The sequence below is a fragment of the Mesocricetus auratus genome, unplaced genomic scaffold (assembly GCF_017639785.1).
Source record: "Mesocricetus auratus isolate SY011 unplaced genomic scaffold, BCM_Maur_2.0 Super-Scaffold_100013, whole genome shotgun sequence".
Classification (NCBI taxonomy): Eukaryota; Metazoa; Chordata; class Mammalia; order Rodentia; family Cricetidae; genus Mesocricetus; species Mesocricetus auratus.
The window spans coordinates 83,464,304-83,483,586 of NW_024429196.1; the positions used below are offsets into that span (position 1 = coordinate 83,464,304).

General features: G+C 35.1%; 2 protein-coding genes across 2 annotated transcripts; both read left to right on the forward strand.

Annotated features, from left to right (window-relative positions):
* The first annotated feature begins 722 nt into the window (after positions 1-722).
* Positions 723-1,670, forward strand: LOC101837981 (olfactory receptor 14A16-like). Its single transcript, XM_005078484.1, has one exon. It carries the CDS (start codon positions 723-725, stop codon positions 1,668-1,670), a length of 948 nt encoding a protein of 315 aa, XP_005078541.1.
* Positions 1,671-15,449: 13,779 nt separating this feature from the next.
* LOC101826901 (olfactory receptor 12-like) lies at positions 15,450-16,376 on the forward strand. The gene has a single exon (XM_005078449.1). The coding sequence runs from the start codon at positions 15,450-15,452 to the stop codon at positions 16,374-16,376; it is 927 nt and encodes a 308-aa protein (XP_005078506.1).
* The last annotated feature ends 2,907 nt before the right edge of the window (positions 16,377-19,283 follow it).

Sequence of the window (19,283 nt, forward strand, 5' to 3'; positions counted from 1 at the left end):
TATCAAATTAAAAGAATGATAAGAATTATTTGTTGAAAAATGTGTTAGCATATCTAACATGCTGAGATAATAATGATTTGTATTTCTTTTGGTTTAGAAAGTAATGATACGTGTTTTAGGATATACTCTTAGATGTATATCATTTTATTTAGTCATGTTCACCCCATTATCATCTCATGCAATTCCCTTTCCACTCCTGTTATTGTCTTGCATAAAGGATCTTTTCCTCTACTCACTTAGGCTTTCTTGCTTAATTGTTCTATAACACAGTAGAGAAAAACAAAGAAAGAAGTGGTCACACTTTTCATATACCCTATCATCTTATAAAGCATTTTACTGGGAATTAAATAAAATGTGTAAGTATGATAATATCGAACTTTTTATGTTAAAAATCCTACTACTTTAAACATTTTATCTAAGTCAATGCAATCTTGGACCAACTAGAGCATTTCTATTTACTACATAAAATCCACAATATCATTTATTAAAATAAGGTAAACTTCTGAATACCTTTTTAAAAAGCTTATTGTATGTAATTGATAACTTTCCAGATTGCAAGATGTCATTCACCCTATACTATAACATCACAAAACATCAACAAAAACAGAATAAAACAAATCAATAATTACTTAAGTTAAAAAAACTCACAAAACTTGAAGAGGGAGATATAAGTAAATGAAGCAATAATAATCTCTCCTTTATTTCTGCAGACAAGAGATACAATGACTGAGACACTAACCAACATAACAGATTACATGGATTTCTTGCTCATGGGATACCCAGATGGCCAAGTGCTGCAGACACTGTATCCCACACTTTTCTTCTTGATTTACCTTGGAGCACTGGTGGGAAACTTCCTCATTATCACCCTCATCACTATGTGTCAGCATCTCCAGACACCTATGTATTTCTTTCTGAAGAATTTGTCCTTGATTGATATCTGTTATATTTCTGTCACTGTTCCCAAATCCATCATGAACTCTATGACTAACACACATTCTATCTCCTTCCTGGGATGTGTTTTACAGGTTTTCTTTGTTATATTTTTAGCAGGCACGGAATTTTCTCTGCTTTTAGTGATGTCCTATGACCGCTATGCTGCCATTTGCTTCCCTCTACACTATGAGGCCATTATGAATAGAGGTGCCTGTGTTCAGATGGTGGTGGCAGCATGGCTCAGTGGGTGTATCTATGGGTCCCTCCACACCACAGGAACATTCTCTGTCCATTTCTGTGGTCCAAATGTAGTGCATCAATTCTTCTGTGATATTCCATCACTTCTCAGACTTGCTTGCTTTGGAGACCAAATTCTAGAATATGTGTTTATCATTACTAGCTGTTGTTTCGCTTTCATATGTTTTATATTGATGGTCATTTCCTATGTTCACATTTTCACTATCATCCTAAAAATTCCTTCTATACAAGGGAGGTTTAAAATTTTCTCCACCTGCATACCCCATCTTACTGTGGTGACATTATTTCTCTCTTCTGGATTTGTTGCATATTTAGGCTCAACAGCAAAATCTCCATCATCACTGAACCTCCTTATGTCAGTATTCTACTCTCTGTTACCTCCAAGCCTGAATCCTGTGATTTATAGTTTGAGAAATTCAGATGTAAAAATGGCCCTGTGCAACATTTTTGGTGATAAAATTACCACAAGTCTCTAAATCTTCAAAACATTAGCTAATTTAATACAAACTATGTAAAAGATCTGTTAATTCAAATCTGTATTAAATTTATTTGGTATGTGTTATATTATCATGCTCTTACAAAAATGATGCAATTTATATAAGGAACTGAACATTAGAAGTATTTGTAAAATCATATATTCAGTGGAAATTTTCCAAGTATTATGTCTGTATTAAATCTATAGATTATAGGCTTAGAATATTTTTTTATTTTGTAGCCGTATATTTACCAATACCAATCTCATTAACTTTTGTGGGGTTTTTGATAATGCATCCTAAATATAAATATTTTATGATACTTTCTTTTAGTCATTCTTCTAGTTTTATCCTTGCAGCAATTAAAATAAAAATTAATTCCTAAGTGGAGAAATACTAAAATATTTTTCTTGTGTCTTTTAAAATTAGAAATACATTTAATTTACTTGGAGATTAATTTATTAGTCAAATAAAGATGTTATAGATTGTTATCTTGTAAATACAATATTTGTATCTATATTTATGAGAATAGTTCCTGGAGTATGTTGATATTAGTTGACAAGGGCCAACAATTATAATATTAAGAATATAGATAGTATGGATTTTTAGGTAAAATGAATGAAAGATTACAGAAGTTTTTACATCAAAGGGGTGAAATGTCACATTAGAAAGTGCTTGTATATATGTTTGTCATTCAAGAAATAACAATTTCCAATTGTAGAAGTGAAAATAGCAATGGTGTTTTTTATACACTGATCTAAGGAGAGGAAGGAAATGTTTTTGCTTTTCATTGATGTTCTGCACAGTAATGGAATCTGTAAAAAGTACAATGTCGCCTGCCCTCTTAGTCAGGTACCTAAAATGTTTCTGAAATAAACACATCACAAGAGAAGACAAACTGAGTCTTTATAAATATTTGCAGATATATGAAATATTTGTATTTTTCACAATGTTTGTGTCATGCATCCCAAAAGATGAAAAATAAAAGTATCCATGAATGACAAAAATATTTTTTAAAAAATTGGAAGCTTAACTTGGCAGATTGAACACATCTGTACCTTCTCTCCTTTTAAACTCCCAACAAAATGAAATTAATAACATTTTAATAGCCTAAACATGAAATAGTAAGAGAAGACAATATCATCAGTTTCCAAAGCTACATAGAGAAACCTTGTCTTGAAAAACCAGAAAAAAAGAAAGAAAGGAAAAGAAAAAGAAAGAAATTTCAAACAAGAAATCCAAATCAGCTAACCCCAAGGCACACTGTGATCAACAGGCAAAAATCATACCAAAAGAGAAAGGAATGAAGCATTCATTCTGAGCTCTAAAAGAAGAGTATATTCCAACAAAAATATTGTATATAGCAAAACTATTTTTCAAAAGTGTTGGGAAGGTTCCAGTTGCAGAGAGGGAGGAATGATGAGCAAAAGGGCTCAAGACCAGGCTGGAGAAACCCACAGAAACAGCTGACCTGAACAAGAGGGAACTCATGGACCCCAGACTGACAGCTGGGAAACCAGCATAGGAGTGATCCAGACCCCGTGAATGTGGATGTCAGTCTGGAGGTCTGGGCAATCTATGGGGCCTCTGGTAGTGGATCAGTATTTATCCCTAGTGCACGAATGGGCTTTGGGAGCCCATTCCACATAGAGGATACTCTCTCAGCCTAGACACACGGGGGAGGGCCTAGGCCCTGCTCCAAATGATGTGAAAGACTTTGAAGATCCCCAATGGAAGGCCTCACCTTCCCTGAGGAGCAGAAAGGGGATGGGATAGGGGGGTCAATGGGGTGCGGGGGAGGAGGGAGGGAGAGGGAACTGGCATTGACACATAAAACAAGCTTGTTTCTAATTTAAATTAAAAAAGAATAATTAGAATAGCTGTTACATGAAAAAAAAAAAGGTAAGGTAAGACTTACCTTTGGGAAGGTAAGACTATCCTAGAAAAACAAAGGATGAGAGAATACATTACAACTTGATCTTCCTCACAAGAAATGCTAATGGACTCCTTTAAGAGAAAACGAAGTCAGTCATTCTAGACAATAACCCAAGCAGCTACAAAATACCAAATCTCTTAGATATATTTACATATATAATATAAAATTTTATTATAATTGTATTAAAACAGCTTTTTATGTCTGAGATTTAAAAATCACATTTATTTATTTTGTGTTTATATACACATACATGACATACACGTGGTGTCAGAAGACAACATGTGGAAGCTGGTTTTCTCTTTCTATTAAACAAGTCCTGTGAATCAGTTTGTTAGGAATGGTAGGTAACACCTTTAGCTGCTGAAATATCTTGTCAGACTCAAATAATTTTAATTATGCTATAAAATTCAAAAGATAAGTGAATATAAATAATTATAAATCAGGATAATAGATAAACTAAGCAAAATTAAGTGTAACATCATTTATATCAAGATGAATGGGATTATATATGAAAAAGATTTTGCATATGATTGAAGAATAATTAGCAATTAAAATTCATTATAACTTCAAGACATTTTTGTAATCATCACCATAATTATAAAACAAAACACCTGTAAGTATATATAAAGAAATAATAAAGCAAACTATGAACTATTATATGAAATAAAAACAAAATAGCATAAAACATTAAGAAAGGAAAAGAGGGACAAACTAAGTAGAGGACATATAAAAAACAATTCACACAATCAAAACATCAAAATCTCCAACAAGTAATTGCTTTCAGTGTAGCTAAGTACCATCTTTTCTTTCATGATTTCTTACAAATTAGTATACAAAAATACAAATTTCTTATGGATTTTTTATTCATGCTTTTAATGTTTACTACAATAATTTTATGAATCCTTTTAGAGTTTCATATAATGTACTTTGTTCGTATTCACCCCTAACTTCTTCCAGACCCACCTTCAGTCTCATCACCCCTTCCCAACATTGTATTCTCCATTTTTTAATAAACCACTTAGTTCAATTTATGCTGCCCATTTACTCCTAGGTGTGAAGCCATTCATGTAGTTTATCTACTTAGGAGCCATGTCTACCTAGAAATCATCAACTGTCTAAGTTATAGGTATAGGATTGTGAAACTCTCCCTCTTCCTTGATAAAGTATCAACTTACTTGATCGTATTAAGGTCTTACATAGGCAGCTATAGCTATTATGAGTTTATGAATGCAGTGTTCTGTCATGTTCAGAAGACAATTTTTCTTCTGTGTTTTCTGATTTGTGGTTCTTACAATCTTTCTGCAGCCTCTTTGGGGATGGTCCCTGATTCTTGGGTGGGAGATAGTATATATTCAAGATTATGCCATTTATGGCTGGGCATTCCATAGAGAATTATTCTCTTCATTTTCATCAGTTATACGTTTCCACATTAGATACTATCTGCTGCACAGGGGAGCATCTCTGATGGGAATTTAGAGTGGCACTTATCTATGGGTATAGTGGTACGAATTTAGAAGTTAGTTTTAAACTGTGTCCATTTAGCAAAATAATAGTAGTAGATTCATTCCTGGGGCCTGTGAATGTTGTGAGATGTTGGATCATACTGTGAACCCTAAGTTTGTGTTAATTTAAAAATCTGGGGTCAGGAGGTAGAGACAGCAACTAGTTAGCAGGGAGTAGCTATAGCAGGTTAGAGGAATCCCAGAAAATGGATAAAGCACAGGATGTAGCAGGGAGGGACTTTGAGTTTAGCTCTCTCTCTCTCTCTCTCTCTCTCTCTCTCTCTCTCTCTCTCTCTCTCTCTCTGTCTCTCTCTCTCTCTTTGGTTTAGGACAATGGAAGCAACACTCTATTGCTGGGTTACCAGTTAAGAAGGAGGGTCAGCTTGTTACTTCTCAGATTTTCTGAACTAGCAGATTTTGACCTCCAGTATCTGACTCTTGAGTCTTTATTGGTAAAATAGGAGACAGAGACTTATTTAAAGACTACATTTGGCTGCAGAAACAGAGGTAGTTCTGGAAGGATGCAGAAGTCCCACTGGGCCTCAGCCTATGCAGCAGGGCAGTAATTGCTATCTACATTCATAGGGTACAGCCACTGTGCCAATGATAAAACAAGTGAGCTCCACAACCATAGATTCTTGGCAAGATGTATAGTATGAAGCATGTGTTTCCTCCAGTGGAGCATACCTTAAATCCAGCCATAAAGTGGTTTGGTTACTCCATAATATCCATGCTATACCCATGGCATACCTAGTCACGCTGGCCATTGGTATAGTTCACAGCATTAATACCTGCCTACATACCACTTCTGGACTATGAAAGTTAGTCAGAAGGGAGGAAACTTCCTAGTCTGTACCAGCTTGTTTTGTTCATGTCCTGTATCCAAAGTGTGTGGTGTTTTCAGCAATTAAATTTTACCATCAAATTTTCCTGAAGAACTATAGTAGTGACAATAGCTTGTATTATTTTTGGGTTCTCCTGAACAATGATGACCAACAACTTGAGGATAGATATCCCATACCTTGTACTGTGTTGTTAAGAGAACCTGTGGCATCTGGAAGGAATATTATATTCCTGTGTATTATTATCGCCTGTGTATTATTATCTCCTGTGTAGGGAGATTCCAACTGAACTCTTTTAGTTTTATCAACTTGACACATGCTAGAGTCATCTAGGTAGAAGGACTTTCTCAATTGAGAATATACTTCTTTCAGGTTGGCCTATAGGCAAGGTTGTGAAGCATTTTTCATAATTACTGATATTGAAAGATCCACCAATGGGCAAATGGTCCTAGGTTGTATAAGAAAGCAAGCCAGAATGCATAGTTCCTCCATGGACACTGCTTCCATTCCTGCTTCCAGGTTCCTACTTTGAGTCATGGTCCTAAATTCCCTTCATAGAAAACTGTAAGCTATAACCTGAAATAAACCCTTTCCTTAAAAACAAAGTTGGTATTGGTCACTATTGGTGTTCTCACAATAGAAACCTCACTAGGATACAAGCTAAATGTTCATTAACAGGTGGTTGAATAAAAATATGGTCTGGCCAGGTGGTGGTGGCACATGCCTTTACTCCCAGTACTTGAGAGGCAGAGATAAGCTGATCTTTGTGAGTTCGAGGCCAACCTGGTCTGCAGGGCAAGTTCCAGAACAGGCTCCAAAGCTACAGAGAAACCCTGTCTCAAAAAAAAATCACCAAAAAACAAAACCAAAAAGCATGGTTTGTTTAATTTCTAAACAATGTTATTCAATCATAAAATCCTGAAATATTGATTTATATAATCACACAGATGAGACTTAACAATGTCAGTCTGCATACATTAAATCTAAAACAAAAAAAACTTTGTATATTTGTACTTCCATGAAATGTCAAAGAAGCAAAGTTAGAAAATAAAGGACAAATATGAGTATTTTGTAAGAGTAGAAGATAAGTAAATGGGAAATTGCTGTTAAAAGGCATACTTTGTTGTAGCTGATTCTTCTCACTTCTCTCTAATCTCCCTACCTCCACTTCCTGCTTTTACCTTTCTGCTCCCAGTATGAACCTTTCCACTTTCATGCATTTTATTGTTCTTTCACACCCTTCATCAGAAAATTCTTTGGAGTTGGAGAGAAGATTCAGTCATTAAGAGCACTTGCTGCTCATGCAGAGGACCCAGGTTTGTTTCCCATCACCCACATCGTGGCTCACTGAAATTGGCTTTTCTAACCTTTGCTCTTTGGGGACCTGCCATCCAGCTCCCAAATAAATACACAGATACTTACTCTTGCTTATGAAAGCCCAGCCTTAGCTTGGCTTGTTTCTATCCAGCTTTCATTAACTGAAATTTTGCTGTCTACCTTTTGCCTCTGGGCTTTTACCTTTCTCTATTCTATATATCTCTATTTATTTCTTTCTCCATAGCTAGCTGTGTGACTTTGTGGTTGGCCCCTGACATCTGTCTTCCTCCTCTTCTTGCTCCTCCCTCCTCTGCCCTCACTTTTTCTTTCTTTTATTTATTCAGTCTGCCAGCCACACCTATTTTTCTCTTCTGCCTACCTATTGGCCATTAACCTCTCTGTTAGAGCAATCAGGTGTTTTAGACAAGCAAAGTAACACAGTTTTACAGAGTTAAACTAATGCAATATAAAAGAATGCAACACATCTTTGTATCATTTTTTTTTTGGTTTTTACGAGACAGGGTTTCTCTGTATTGTTGTGGAGGCAGTCCAGCCTGGCCTTGATCTCACAGAGATCCGCCTGCCTCTGCCTCCCAAGTGCTGGGATTAAAGGCGTGTGCCACCACCACCCGGCACATCTTTGTATCATTAAACAAATATTCCACAGCATAAAAGAATTAAACACATCTTTAACTAATATCCTAAAACAGCTCACAGTCCACATTGAGGGTATCTAATACCTTCTGACCTCTGCTAAATCAGGCACACATGTGGTGCATTTATACACAATCAAAAGATACATATACATAAAAGAAATAAATAAATGTAATTCCCCTAAACAAAAACCTTTCCAGTATCTCAAGGCCCTTTTTCTCATTTAAACATATATACTCACAAAATTAGATCCTAATATGTATATTTTGGAATGTGTATTTTTTTACTTTCTGAACTGTTTCATTATCTTACTTTCATCCATCTGCCTGCAAATTTCATAATTTCATTTTTCTATATATCTGGACACATTCCATTGAGTATGTGAGCCATATTCGCTTTACATTCTCATCTGTGTGGACATCTAGATTGAGTCCATTTATTTGCTGTGGTGAATATAACAATTTTAGCTATAGAAATGCAAATATCTCTGTGCTAGGGTATAGAATCTGTGGTGATATATTATTCATTATTTAATAAAGATTGCCTAAAGTATCAAAATGCAAAACCAGCCACACTAGTTAGCCATATAAAGTGGGCAGTAGTGTTATACACTTTTAATCCCAGGACTCAGGAGACAGAGGTAGATGGATATCTCTGTGAGTTCAAGGCCATGCAGGGTTATACAAGATTGAATCAGTCTAAAAGAGAAACAGCTGACACAAAAAAGATCTCAGCACTTGGAATCACATTCCTTTAATCCGTGGACTAGGGAGGTGGAGACAGCAGTGTTATGGCCAGGCAGAGAGAGGTATAAGGAAGAAGCAAAGTCAATCTCAGAGATTTTGTCTCCAGTCATGTTGAGGAGAGGTAGCAGTCTGAGACTTGGAGGAGAGCTTGTGGAGACAGGATCATCCCTTTCAGTCTGAGGTAGAGGTAACAACTAGTGGCTCACTGCTTTACTTGTCTACTCATCAGCTTGAAGCTTGAACCCCAATATCTGTCTCTGGGTCTTTATTTTTCATGTTATAAGAATCTTTGGTTATATGCATAATCATAATATCATTGAGTAATACACTTCTTCTTTGGCTTTTAGGGAATTTTCATTTTGATTTCCATAGTGGTAACTAAAAAGGGTTCCCCTTTCCAAACATTATTACCAGCATCTATCCCCTTTTTCCTTGATGATAGTCATGCTACCATTTCATTTCCCAAAAGGCTAAGGATGCTGAATGCTTTTTAAAAAAATATATGTTGATCATTTGTGTTTCTTCTATTAAGAATTATCTTTCTATTTCCATTTGGCCACATATCAAATACAATTCTTTATGTACTCTAGCTATTAACTTTTTTCTGAAGTACAGATATCAAACATTTTCTCCCATTTTATAGGATACCTGTTCACTCTTCTGATAGTTTCTTTTCTGTGCAGAAGCCTTTAAATTTCTTATAATCCCATTTGTCTATTATTTTGATTATTTCTAATGCTATTTGGGTTGTATTCATATGTCTTGCCTATGCTTATACCTTGAATTGTTTCCCATATTCTAAGCAATTTCAGTAGTACTGCAGCCCTCACCCACTGAGCCAAGGATGGAAACCAGAGCATTGTATTTGTTCTACCACTGAGCTAAATCCCCAATCTCAAGACCCAGGATTTCAGTTTTAAATTAAGGTCTCTGTGCACTTTGAATGGATTTTTTTTGTGTTGAGTGAGATATATACATCTAATTTTATTCTTCTGCAAGTAGATACCCAGTTTTGTTTATGGCATTTTTAATAGGCTTTACCCCACAATATCTATTTTTGCTCCGTTTTCAAAATAAAGGGACAAGCATGTCCTCCATTTTCTTCCATTACCTGTTTGTGTGCCAGTATGATGTCGGGTCTGTCGTTATGGCTCTATTGGGCAGTTTGAAGTTAGGTGCTGTAATAACTTTAGTATTACTTTCTCTGCTTAGAATTACTTTGTCTATCCACGGTATTTTGTGTTTCTCCATGAACTTTAATTTTTTCTAGTTCTGTGAAGGATGTCATTAGAATATTGGTGGGGGTTGCACTGAGTTTGTAGATTACTCTTGTTAGTATAACCATTTTCACAATATTAACTCTACCAGTCCTGGAACAAGTGTCATCTATTTCTATTTTCAATGTCTTAAAATATTTATTGTTGATGCCTTTAACTGACTTGATTGCATTTAACTCGAAAGTATTTATTCAGGTGTTGTGAATGTGGTATTTTTCCCAATTTTTCTCAGCAAGTTCATACATATGTATATATGGTAGACATAAGAGCTATTAATTTTCGTGTGTTACTTTTTGTATCTTGTAAGTTTACTAAATGCAATGTATTAGAAAAAATGTTTCTGGTGAAGTTCACAGGGTTTTTTAAGTATCAAACAATCCCATCTACAAATAAGAATAACTTGACTTCTTCCATTCTTATTTTTATCCCTTTTATATTTTCCTCTTATTTTCTAGCTAAAACTTTGATGGTTTATTGAATACGAGTATAGAGATTAGGAACCCCTATCTTGACAACTTTTTTGAGAAAATATTCTATTTTCTTTAATTTAGTGTAGTGTTTGTTATAGGCTTGAATGTTGGTTTGAAAGAAAATAGCCCACATAGGCCCACAAGGATTGGTACTATTAAGAGGTGTGCCCTTCTTAGAGTAAGCATGGCTTTGCTGGAGGAAGTGTGTCACTAGGAGGTGGACTTTGAAGTCTCAAAATCTCAAGCCAGTTTAATTCCTGTCACCTGCCAATTCAGATGTAGAACTCTCAAATACTTCTTAAGCACCATGTCTGCCTGCATGCTGCCATGCTTCCTGCCATCATAATGGACTAAATCTCTGAAAAGGAAGCTAACCTCCGATGAAGTGTTTTTCTTTATAAGAGTTGCATGGTGATGATGTCTTCTCACAGCAATAACACCCTAACTAAAACAGGTGATCATATATGCATCTGTGTTTATCAGTGAAGTTGGTCTTCAGTTGTCTTGGTTGTTATTATGTTTTTATCCATTTTGGTGTCTGGGTAATAAAGACTCTGTTGAATGAGATTGATTGAGTTCTATCTTTTCCATTTTGTGAAACAGGTTGAATGTGTTTGCATTAGATCTTCATTCAGATTTTGGTAGAATTGAGCAGTAAATCCATCCCATCCAAGGCTTTTCTTTGTGCTGAATCTTTTAATGGCATATTCAATCTCATTGATGTGGTAATATATTATTTTTGCTTTAATAAAGCAATTGGAGATTAAAATGCAAAGCTAGCCACAGCCATAGAGCCAGGCAGTGGTGGTATATACCTTTAATCCCAGGACTCAGGAGACAGAGGCAGATGCTAGTTCCAGGCCACACTGAGCTATATAAAATTGATCCAGTCTAAAAGAGAAACAGCTAACACAAAGGTGATCTCAGCACTGTGATCACATGCCTTTAATCCCAGCACTAGGAAAGCAGAGGCAGAAATGATATGGCTGAGTGGAAAAAGGAATAAAAGGAGACAGGAACTGAGGGGATTGCAGTCTGAAGCTTGGTGGAGAGCAGTGCAGTCAGCATTGCTGAGGATGCGTGGAGACAGGATCACCCATTTTGGTCTGAGATAGAGGTAAGAACTGATGGCCTGGATGCTTTGCTTATCTGTTCTTCAGCTTGAACCCCAATATCTGTCTCTATGTTTGTATTATTCATGTTACACGTTGAATGCATCAATCTATTTAAATTTTTATGTACTTGTACTTTATTTGGCAGACAATATATGTTAAAAATGTAGCCATTTGTTATAGATTTTCCAGCTTGCTGAAATATATTTATAAAGTATTCCCTAATAATCTTGTGGGTTTCATTGTGGTATGTTGTAGCAACTCCCTTTTAATATTCTAATTTCATTAATTTTAATCTTCTCTCTTTATTTACATTAATTTGATTATAGGTTTACCAATTTTACTAATCTTTTCAAAGAAATAACATTTCACTTAATTTTATGTATTGTTTTTAGTCACTTTTATAAATGTCAGCCCTAAACTTAATTACTCTTTTCATATATCTGGTTTCTGTTTGACTTCTTTTTTATAACCTTGAAGTTCCTCACTATGTTATATTCTTAAGCTTTCCATGATTATTAAAAAAAGTCAGCACTTAAAGCTATGAGATTCACCCCCTGATTTCTTCAGTGATTCCTCATTTAAAAGTACTCTTACTCCATATAATTGTCTAGGATCATGTTAGTGTTACTATTGATTTCAGTCAGCTGTGGTCTGGTAAAATGCAAGATATTTCAACTTTTATATTTTTATTTATTTAATTTTACTTCTATATTTTAAAATTAGCTTATATAATAACAGATGTCAGTATAGCATTTTAATAGTGATTAGTTTGGCTGATTCTGCACCACACTCCTCCATATATTTTTCTATCCCTTCTTCTGGTGTAACCTTTATCTCCAGTATTTCCCTCTCTACTTTCAAAGCATATGTATTGGATTGACCTCCACCTCCATCTTTGAAGGCTCTATGGCTGTGGCTAGCTTTGCATTTTAATCTCCAATGGCTTTATTAAAGCAAAAATAATATATCACCACATCAATGAGATTGAATATGCCATTAAAAGATTCAGCACAATGCTTAGAAAGCCAGTAACAGAGAGGGAGGACTGATGACCAAAGGGATTAAGACTAGGCTGGTTTAACCCCCAAACAGCTGACCTGACAAGGGTTAGCTCTTGAATCCCAGGCTGATGCCTGGGAATCCAGCATGGGACTGATCAAGACCCCCTGAATGTGGGTTTCAGTGAGGAGGCCTAGGTAATCTATTCAGCCTTGGGCAGTAGATCAGTATTTATCCTGGGTATACAAATGGACTTTGGATTCCCATCCAACAATGTGAAATGCACTCTCACCCTGAAATCTTGGGGGAGGGTCTAGGCCCTGCCCTGGATGAAATGACAGACTATGGATACCCCCATGGAGGGCCTCACCCTCCCTGGGGAAATGATGGGATATTGAGGGGATGGGGGGAGGGCACAGGAGGAGGGGAGGGAAACGGAGAGGGACCTGGAACTGACTTGTGAAGCAACCTTGTTTCTAATTTAAATTTAAATTTAAAAATAAATAATAAAAAATAAAAAATAAAAAAATGATAAAAAAAAGAATCAGCACAAAGAAAAGCCCTGGATGGGATGGATTTACTGCTCAATTCTACCAAAATCTGAATAAAGATCTAATGCAAAAACATTCAACCTGTTTCACAAAATGGAAAAGGATAGAACTCAACCAATCTTATTCAATAAAGTCTTTGACTACTCCTATTTTTAAAAACAGGTATTATGATTTGAATTTGTCTTGTTTTGCTTTCAAATCCTTACTTCTAGGACTTCTTTTTGCTACTTTCCCAAGTTGCCTGAGTGAGCAAACTCTTCTTGTTAAAACAGATCCCTGAGGAATAAATCTCTGATGACCAACACCAAGGGAACTATATATTCTTCATTCTTATCTCTTATAACATTGTTCTGTGGAGTACATAATTTACTCCAGAGTTGAAGATGAACTCAAGAATCAGCTAGAAAGTGAAGGAGGGACACCACACATTTAGGTGAGGTCTATTTTGTAGAAAAAATAATGTTTTCTCAAAAACCCTGTGACCAATTATATTAAATATATTTAAATTGTAGTTAAATTGATTGAGCTTCTAAATCAATCATGATTTTTTCTGAGACTTACAATTGATTCATAAACAATCAATTCAAATGCCCAGGAGAAATAGCACATTCTTAACTATCAATAACAGTAGCATTGAGATTGTGCTTACTATGTGACAAGAATCTCTAAACTACTTTCACCTATAACATTTTTTGTCTTTACAGTTACTATCACTTTTAATACCCATATCTGACAGGTATAACTACTATAAAAGTAGCAATAATAAGACATTAGTTCATGAGAACCCAGGCTTTCTGATACCAGAGCCTTATATTAACTAGTACACTGAACTATTTCTCCGTGGCATATTGTTACAGCTTTGTGTATTAGAGATTCATAGCAATTTGTAAGCAACATGAAAACCAGTAGCTACAATTTTTCCAAATTTCATATACCCCCATACATACAAATACCTGCCTCACACACACGCACAGCTTAATCATTTACTTGAAGCTTTAGAAAGTCTCTCTTTTCTTAAAGAGTCTTATTTCTACATCAAAGTCCCAACTAACTGTAGTCCAAGTGTTTCTTAAGAGAGGATGCTTAAATAAATTATGGATTTTATGTGGTATTTCTGTATTAGCTCATGAAGAAGTTTGTATTAGAGATGAAAAGGAGGTAAAAGAAAAATTGTTTAACAATAGTATATTTAAGTAAGACACCATATCAACTAAAATGAACATGTCTAGTTTTTATAAGAAACTTACGTATTGTTTGATTTATTTTGTCTTATATTTTAACAAAAATCATCAGTTTGCTTAGAATATGTCCAATAAATATTTTCATGGGGTGAGTAGTGCCTCTCATGATATACATATCCTATTTTATATAGTTTATGAATATGTCATGATACATTATAAAAGGAAACTTTCAGACACAGTCATGAAAAATAATAAAATGTGATTATTCTGGAATATCTAAAAGGATCTAGTGTCATCATAAGGGCCTGTATAAGACCTAATGGGATACACAAATCAAAATATGAAATACTAAAACCAGAGAGGTTAGAAAGAGAGAATGCTAAGCATCTGGCTTAGAAAATAGAAAACATCACAGACCAAGAAATATAATGTGTCTTTGGAAGCTAAAATTTCTTTAGATCCTTAAAAAGGGAAAGGGCAGTATTCACATTGTGGGTCATGTCCACATAGAAATGGGGTTTTTGTGTATGAAACCTTTAAATCTAAGATAATATGTTATGGAAGAAGTAAGAAATTAGATATTGAGACACAGGACTCTAAATGAAATTATTTTTCATAGTACTTATCACTTGCCAACATCTCCCAGCATATCCAACATAGCAATTATTATAATACAGAACTGAATCAACAGTTTTGTCTAATGTATCCTCATGTCTGTCTTAGCGTTTTCTTGTATTGCTAGGGATTAAATTTAGAACCTTGGGACTACTAGGCAACACTTTACCACTGAGATATATCTGTAGCCCTTATTTTTGCTGTTTGATTTTAAGACATCCATATTTTTTCTAAATTGGGAATAAAGTAAATGCATGATTTAAAATACCTCACAGTTTCAGTTCTTGTGTTTTGTTGGTGAGATGAAATGAGCATAATATCGATGTGTTCATCAATGCTGACTATTTGTATGCCAATTCTTATTTATTTCCATTTCCTTTCTCCTGCAGCTGTGCCTTTTACTTTTTGTCATAGCATATGGAACACAGTAGACCAAGATTGTAAACAGAATGCTTTTAATGACACACAGATGTCTATAATTTAATTTAATCTTGTAAGTAATAAAGTATACTGGGTTTGCAAATTTTCACTTTCTTTTGTCTTCTCCTCTTCCATCCTTCTGTAGTGTGTTCATAAAATGACAAATTTTACACATGTCTCAGAATTTGTTCTACTTGGATTCAAAGGGGGTCCTTGGATTCAAATGGTACTACTTCTGATTTTTTTAGTTTTGTACGTTATAGCAGTGGTGGGAAATTTTGGCATGATTATAATTATTAGGATAGATGCACACCTGCATACCCCGATGTATGCCTTCCTCCAAAGCCTTTCCTTTTTGGACATCTGCTATTCTTCCACAATTGCTCCTAGAGCTCTGATAAACTGCTTGAAACAGGACCACACAATATCATTTGGTGGGTGTGCTACGCAATTCTTTTTTTTGTCTTTTTTTGGTACTACAGAAGCTTTTCTCCTGGCTGCTATGGCCTATGACCGCTTCATTGCCATCTGCAATCCACTTCTATACTCTGTGAGTATGTCTCACTGGGTCTGTGGATTATTAGTGTCAGGGTCCTACTCATGGGGTGCAGTGAATGCCATCACTCAAACCACAATGACCTTCACTTTGTCCTTTTGTGGGTCCAATGAAATCAATGACTTCTTCTGTGATGTCCTGCCACTATTAACCCTCTCATGTTCAGACACATTTATAAACCAGCTGGTTCTTCTTGGTTTATGTGGTTCCATTATTGTCAGTACCTTCTTGACTGTTTTTGTTTCATACATCTATATCATCTCAACAATACTGAAGATCCGCACAGTGCAGGGACGCCAGAAAGCCTTCTCCACATGTGCCTCCCACCTGATTGGTGTGTGTTTGTTTTTCGGTACTGTTTTCTTCATGTACGCACAGCCCAGTGCTGTCTCTTCCATGGAGCAGAGCAAAGTGGTGTCTATCTTCTACACTATTGTCATTCCTATGTTGAACCCCCTCATATACAGCCTGAGGAACAAAGATGTCAAGCAAGCTCTGATAAGAAGCAAGCAGAGATTCTCCACCTGATTCTGCAAACGTGGGTTTCACAAACTAACCTCTAATCCCTTTCAGTGGTTATGCTGTAGCAATAACTTCTGTGGTTATGCTGTAGCAATAGTTTCTTTGTTGATGCCTTTGATCTGGGAGATAGAGTATATTTATTTTATTTTGTACATATTTAATAATAAGAGAAATCAAGGCTGATGAGAAATACAAAGTAAAGTGGAAGAATGGATAATTGAATTGATATTTTTATTTCACCTCATATGCAGGAACCTGATCAAGATTCATCATAAAATGATTACACAATCAGAAAATATTTATTTTGAATACAACTCACGGAGTAGTAAAGCATATCCTTCCCACTGGATGGTGGCAGCGCTCCTTTAATCCTGGCACTGGGGAGGCAGAGGCAGGTGGATCTCTGTTGAGTTCAAGTCCAGCCTAGTCTACAGAGTGAGTTCCAGGACAGGCTCCAAAGCAATACAGAGAAACCCTGTCTCAAAAAACAAAACAAAACAAAAAAACCAGCCAAACAAACAAACAAAACCATATCCTTACCAAAGGTGAAGAAAACCAAAATGCTTAAATATTTTTAGTAATGTATAAATTAGCTATTGGTATTTTTCATATCAAAATTAATAATAAATTAGACAAATTTCATTGATAAATTATTTTAAACAGCCTCTATGGAGTATAATAAACATCCATAAAGTCATTCAATTGTATTATAAAATATGTTGTATTTTAACACACATATATACTTGTATGATCGTCGCATAGTCAAGGTAACAAACCTGTACCCTCTGCCAAATATTTCCTTAGAAAGCCTTTCTAATACTCTCTCACTTTCCTTATGATACAATGCCTCACTCTGAATAACTAGATCAGCTTGCTTTCCCTCAGGGGTCACATAATAGGACACAAAAGAGTTATTGCTCTCTTAATAACTACTTTGACATATATCTAACTTGTATTATTATCAGTAATTTATTATACATTATTTTTTGTAACATTTCAAGATATGAATATATTATATGAGGGTTGATGGTACAACAATTTGCTCATCATTTATGTGTTGCTAAATGTTTGAGCTATTTTCAGTTGGGGAGCATTACAAACACGGCTGTTACAGGTGGATGTGTGTGTGTGTGTGTGTGTGTGTGTGTCTATACTTTATCTGAAATAAATGCCTGGAGCATTAGTGCAAATTTTATGCTTTGAAAATGTTTGCCATTTTCCATTCTTTAGAAGTTCAGATTTTCAGTTTGTGTTTCAGAGCCTCTCCATTTTCATTAACGTGGCATTTTCTCCCTTTTGATGTAAAATATTTTGTTAAATTTTTATGGCATCTATGATTTAAGTTGCATTTGTTAAATTTCAAATGGTGTCCAAAATATTTTTCAAGTGCTTACTTTCTTTCACCATGTTTTTGTTTTGTGATGTGTGTATTTTTTATTATTGGGATTTGAAGTGCCTTGTGTATTTTAAATAGATATCCTTTATGAAATATGAGGATTAAAATATTTACTCAGGGTGTAGCTTGCCATTTCATTGTTTTAACAACCCCCTTGTAAGAATAGACATTTAATTAAATGCAGTGTATTAATTTGTTCATGTACTGATTGTTCTTCCGTTGTCTTATATAAAAGACCTTTGATGCTGACATGATAGTACATCCCTACACTCTAAGCACTCTGAGAGCTGAGGTAGGATGGTTATGAATTTAAGGGCAAGCTAGTTAACATATAGACAGATACTGCCTCAAAAATGGAATTTTAAAAGAGATCTTTGCTCAATTCAAACTTACAAGAACTTTCTACCATTTTTCCCATGGATTGTACAGTTGCAAGTTGATAGTTGGATCCAAGACAATTTTTAGTAAATTTTGTTTTATATTTTAATTTAAAATTTTACTTTATGAGCCTTACTCAAAACTTCACTTTTCACACGACTTCAAATGTTTCAGGACTATTTATGGAAACTTCAGTTGTTTTTGTTTCTATTGAATTATGTTTGGACTTGGGTCTGAAAGTTAGTTATCTCCATATGAATGAAGGTTTTATTTCCAGGAGTTTTTTTTTACTGTGTCCTGTTAACCGTCTACTTTTACACCAATACCACACATTTTGGTTTTGATTATAGAAGACTTCTATTAAATAAAAGAATAGATAATAGCAGCTTCTATCCCAGAAAGGAAGCTGATACATAATCCATAGTTTCTATTAGCTGTGATATTTATTAGATGGAAAGGATCAAAGTCTACCATGTGTCCTCAAGGTGGAAGGGAGAGAATTAGAAAGAAACAATACAATATACAGGTATCTAAACATAATGGGGGCTTAAAGAGAAGGAGAGGTTTCCCTTTAAAGTTATCTGGAAGGTACTTAATAGCAATGGGAACAAGAGAAATAGAGAGAGAGTCACATGAAAGAAATAGTGGAGCTCAAAGGAACTTCTATAGAGAGCTCTTTTAGTACATCCCCTGAACAAAATTCCTGAGTAGTCTCCAGACCAAATATAAAGAACGTAAGAGAAACATGACAGTTAAAAACAAAGGTCTATGTGAGGCAGAACACATCTCCCACTTTTCAAACCAATGGGTTTTCTTCCCAAATACAGAAATCCTGAATAAGCCCACAAATTTTGGGGAAAGAATAATCCTTATTTCACAATAAGATCATTGAATACTTAAGAGTTGCAAGTCAAATAGTTTATTCTATGGTTCTGCAGGAAAAAATTGGCTGGCATACTGTTTCAAACAAGACAGTCGTATTTTATATTCCAAATTCATTCCCCTGTTCCTTAAATTCCTCATTTGGTGAGTTCTTCTGGAAAATGCATTCTTTCATACTTCTCTAATATAGTCTTCACTCTGAATTCTGCATCCTCTTGGACTCCAAATCACCTTGCTTTCCTGATATGGGGCTCAGT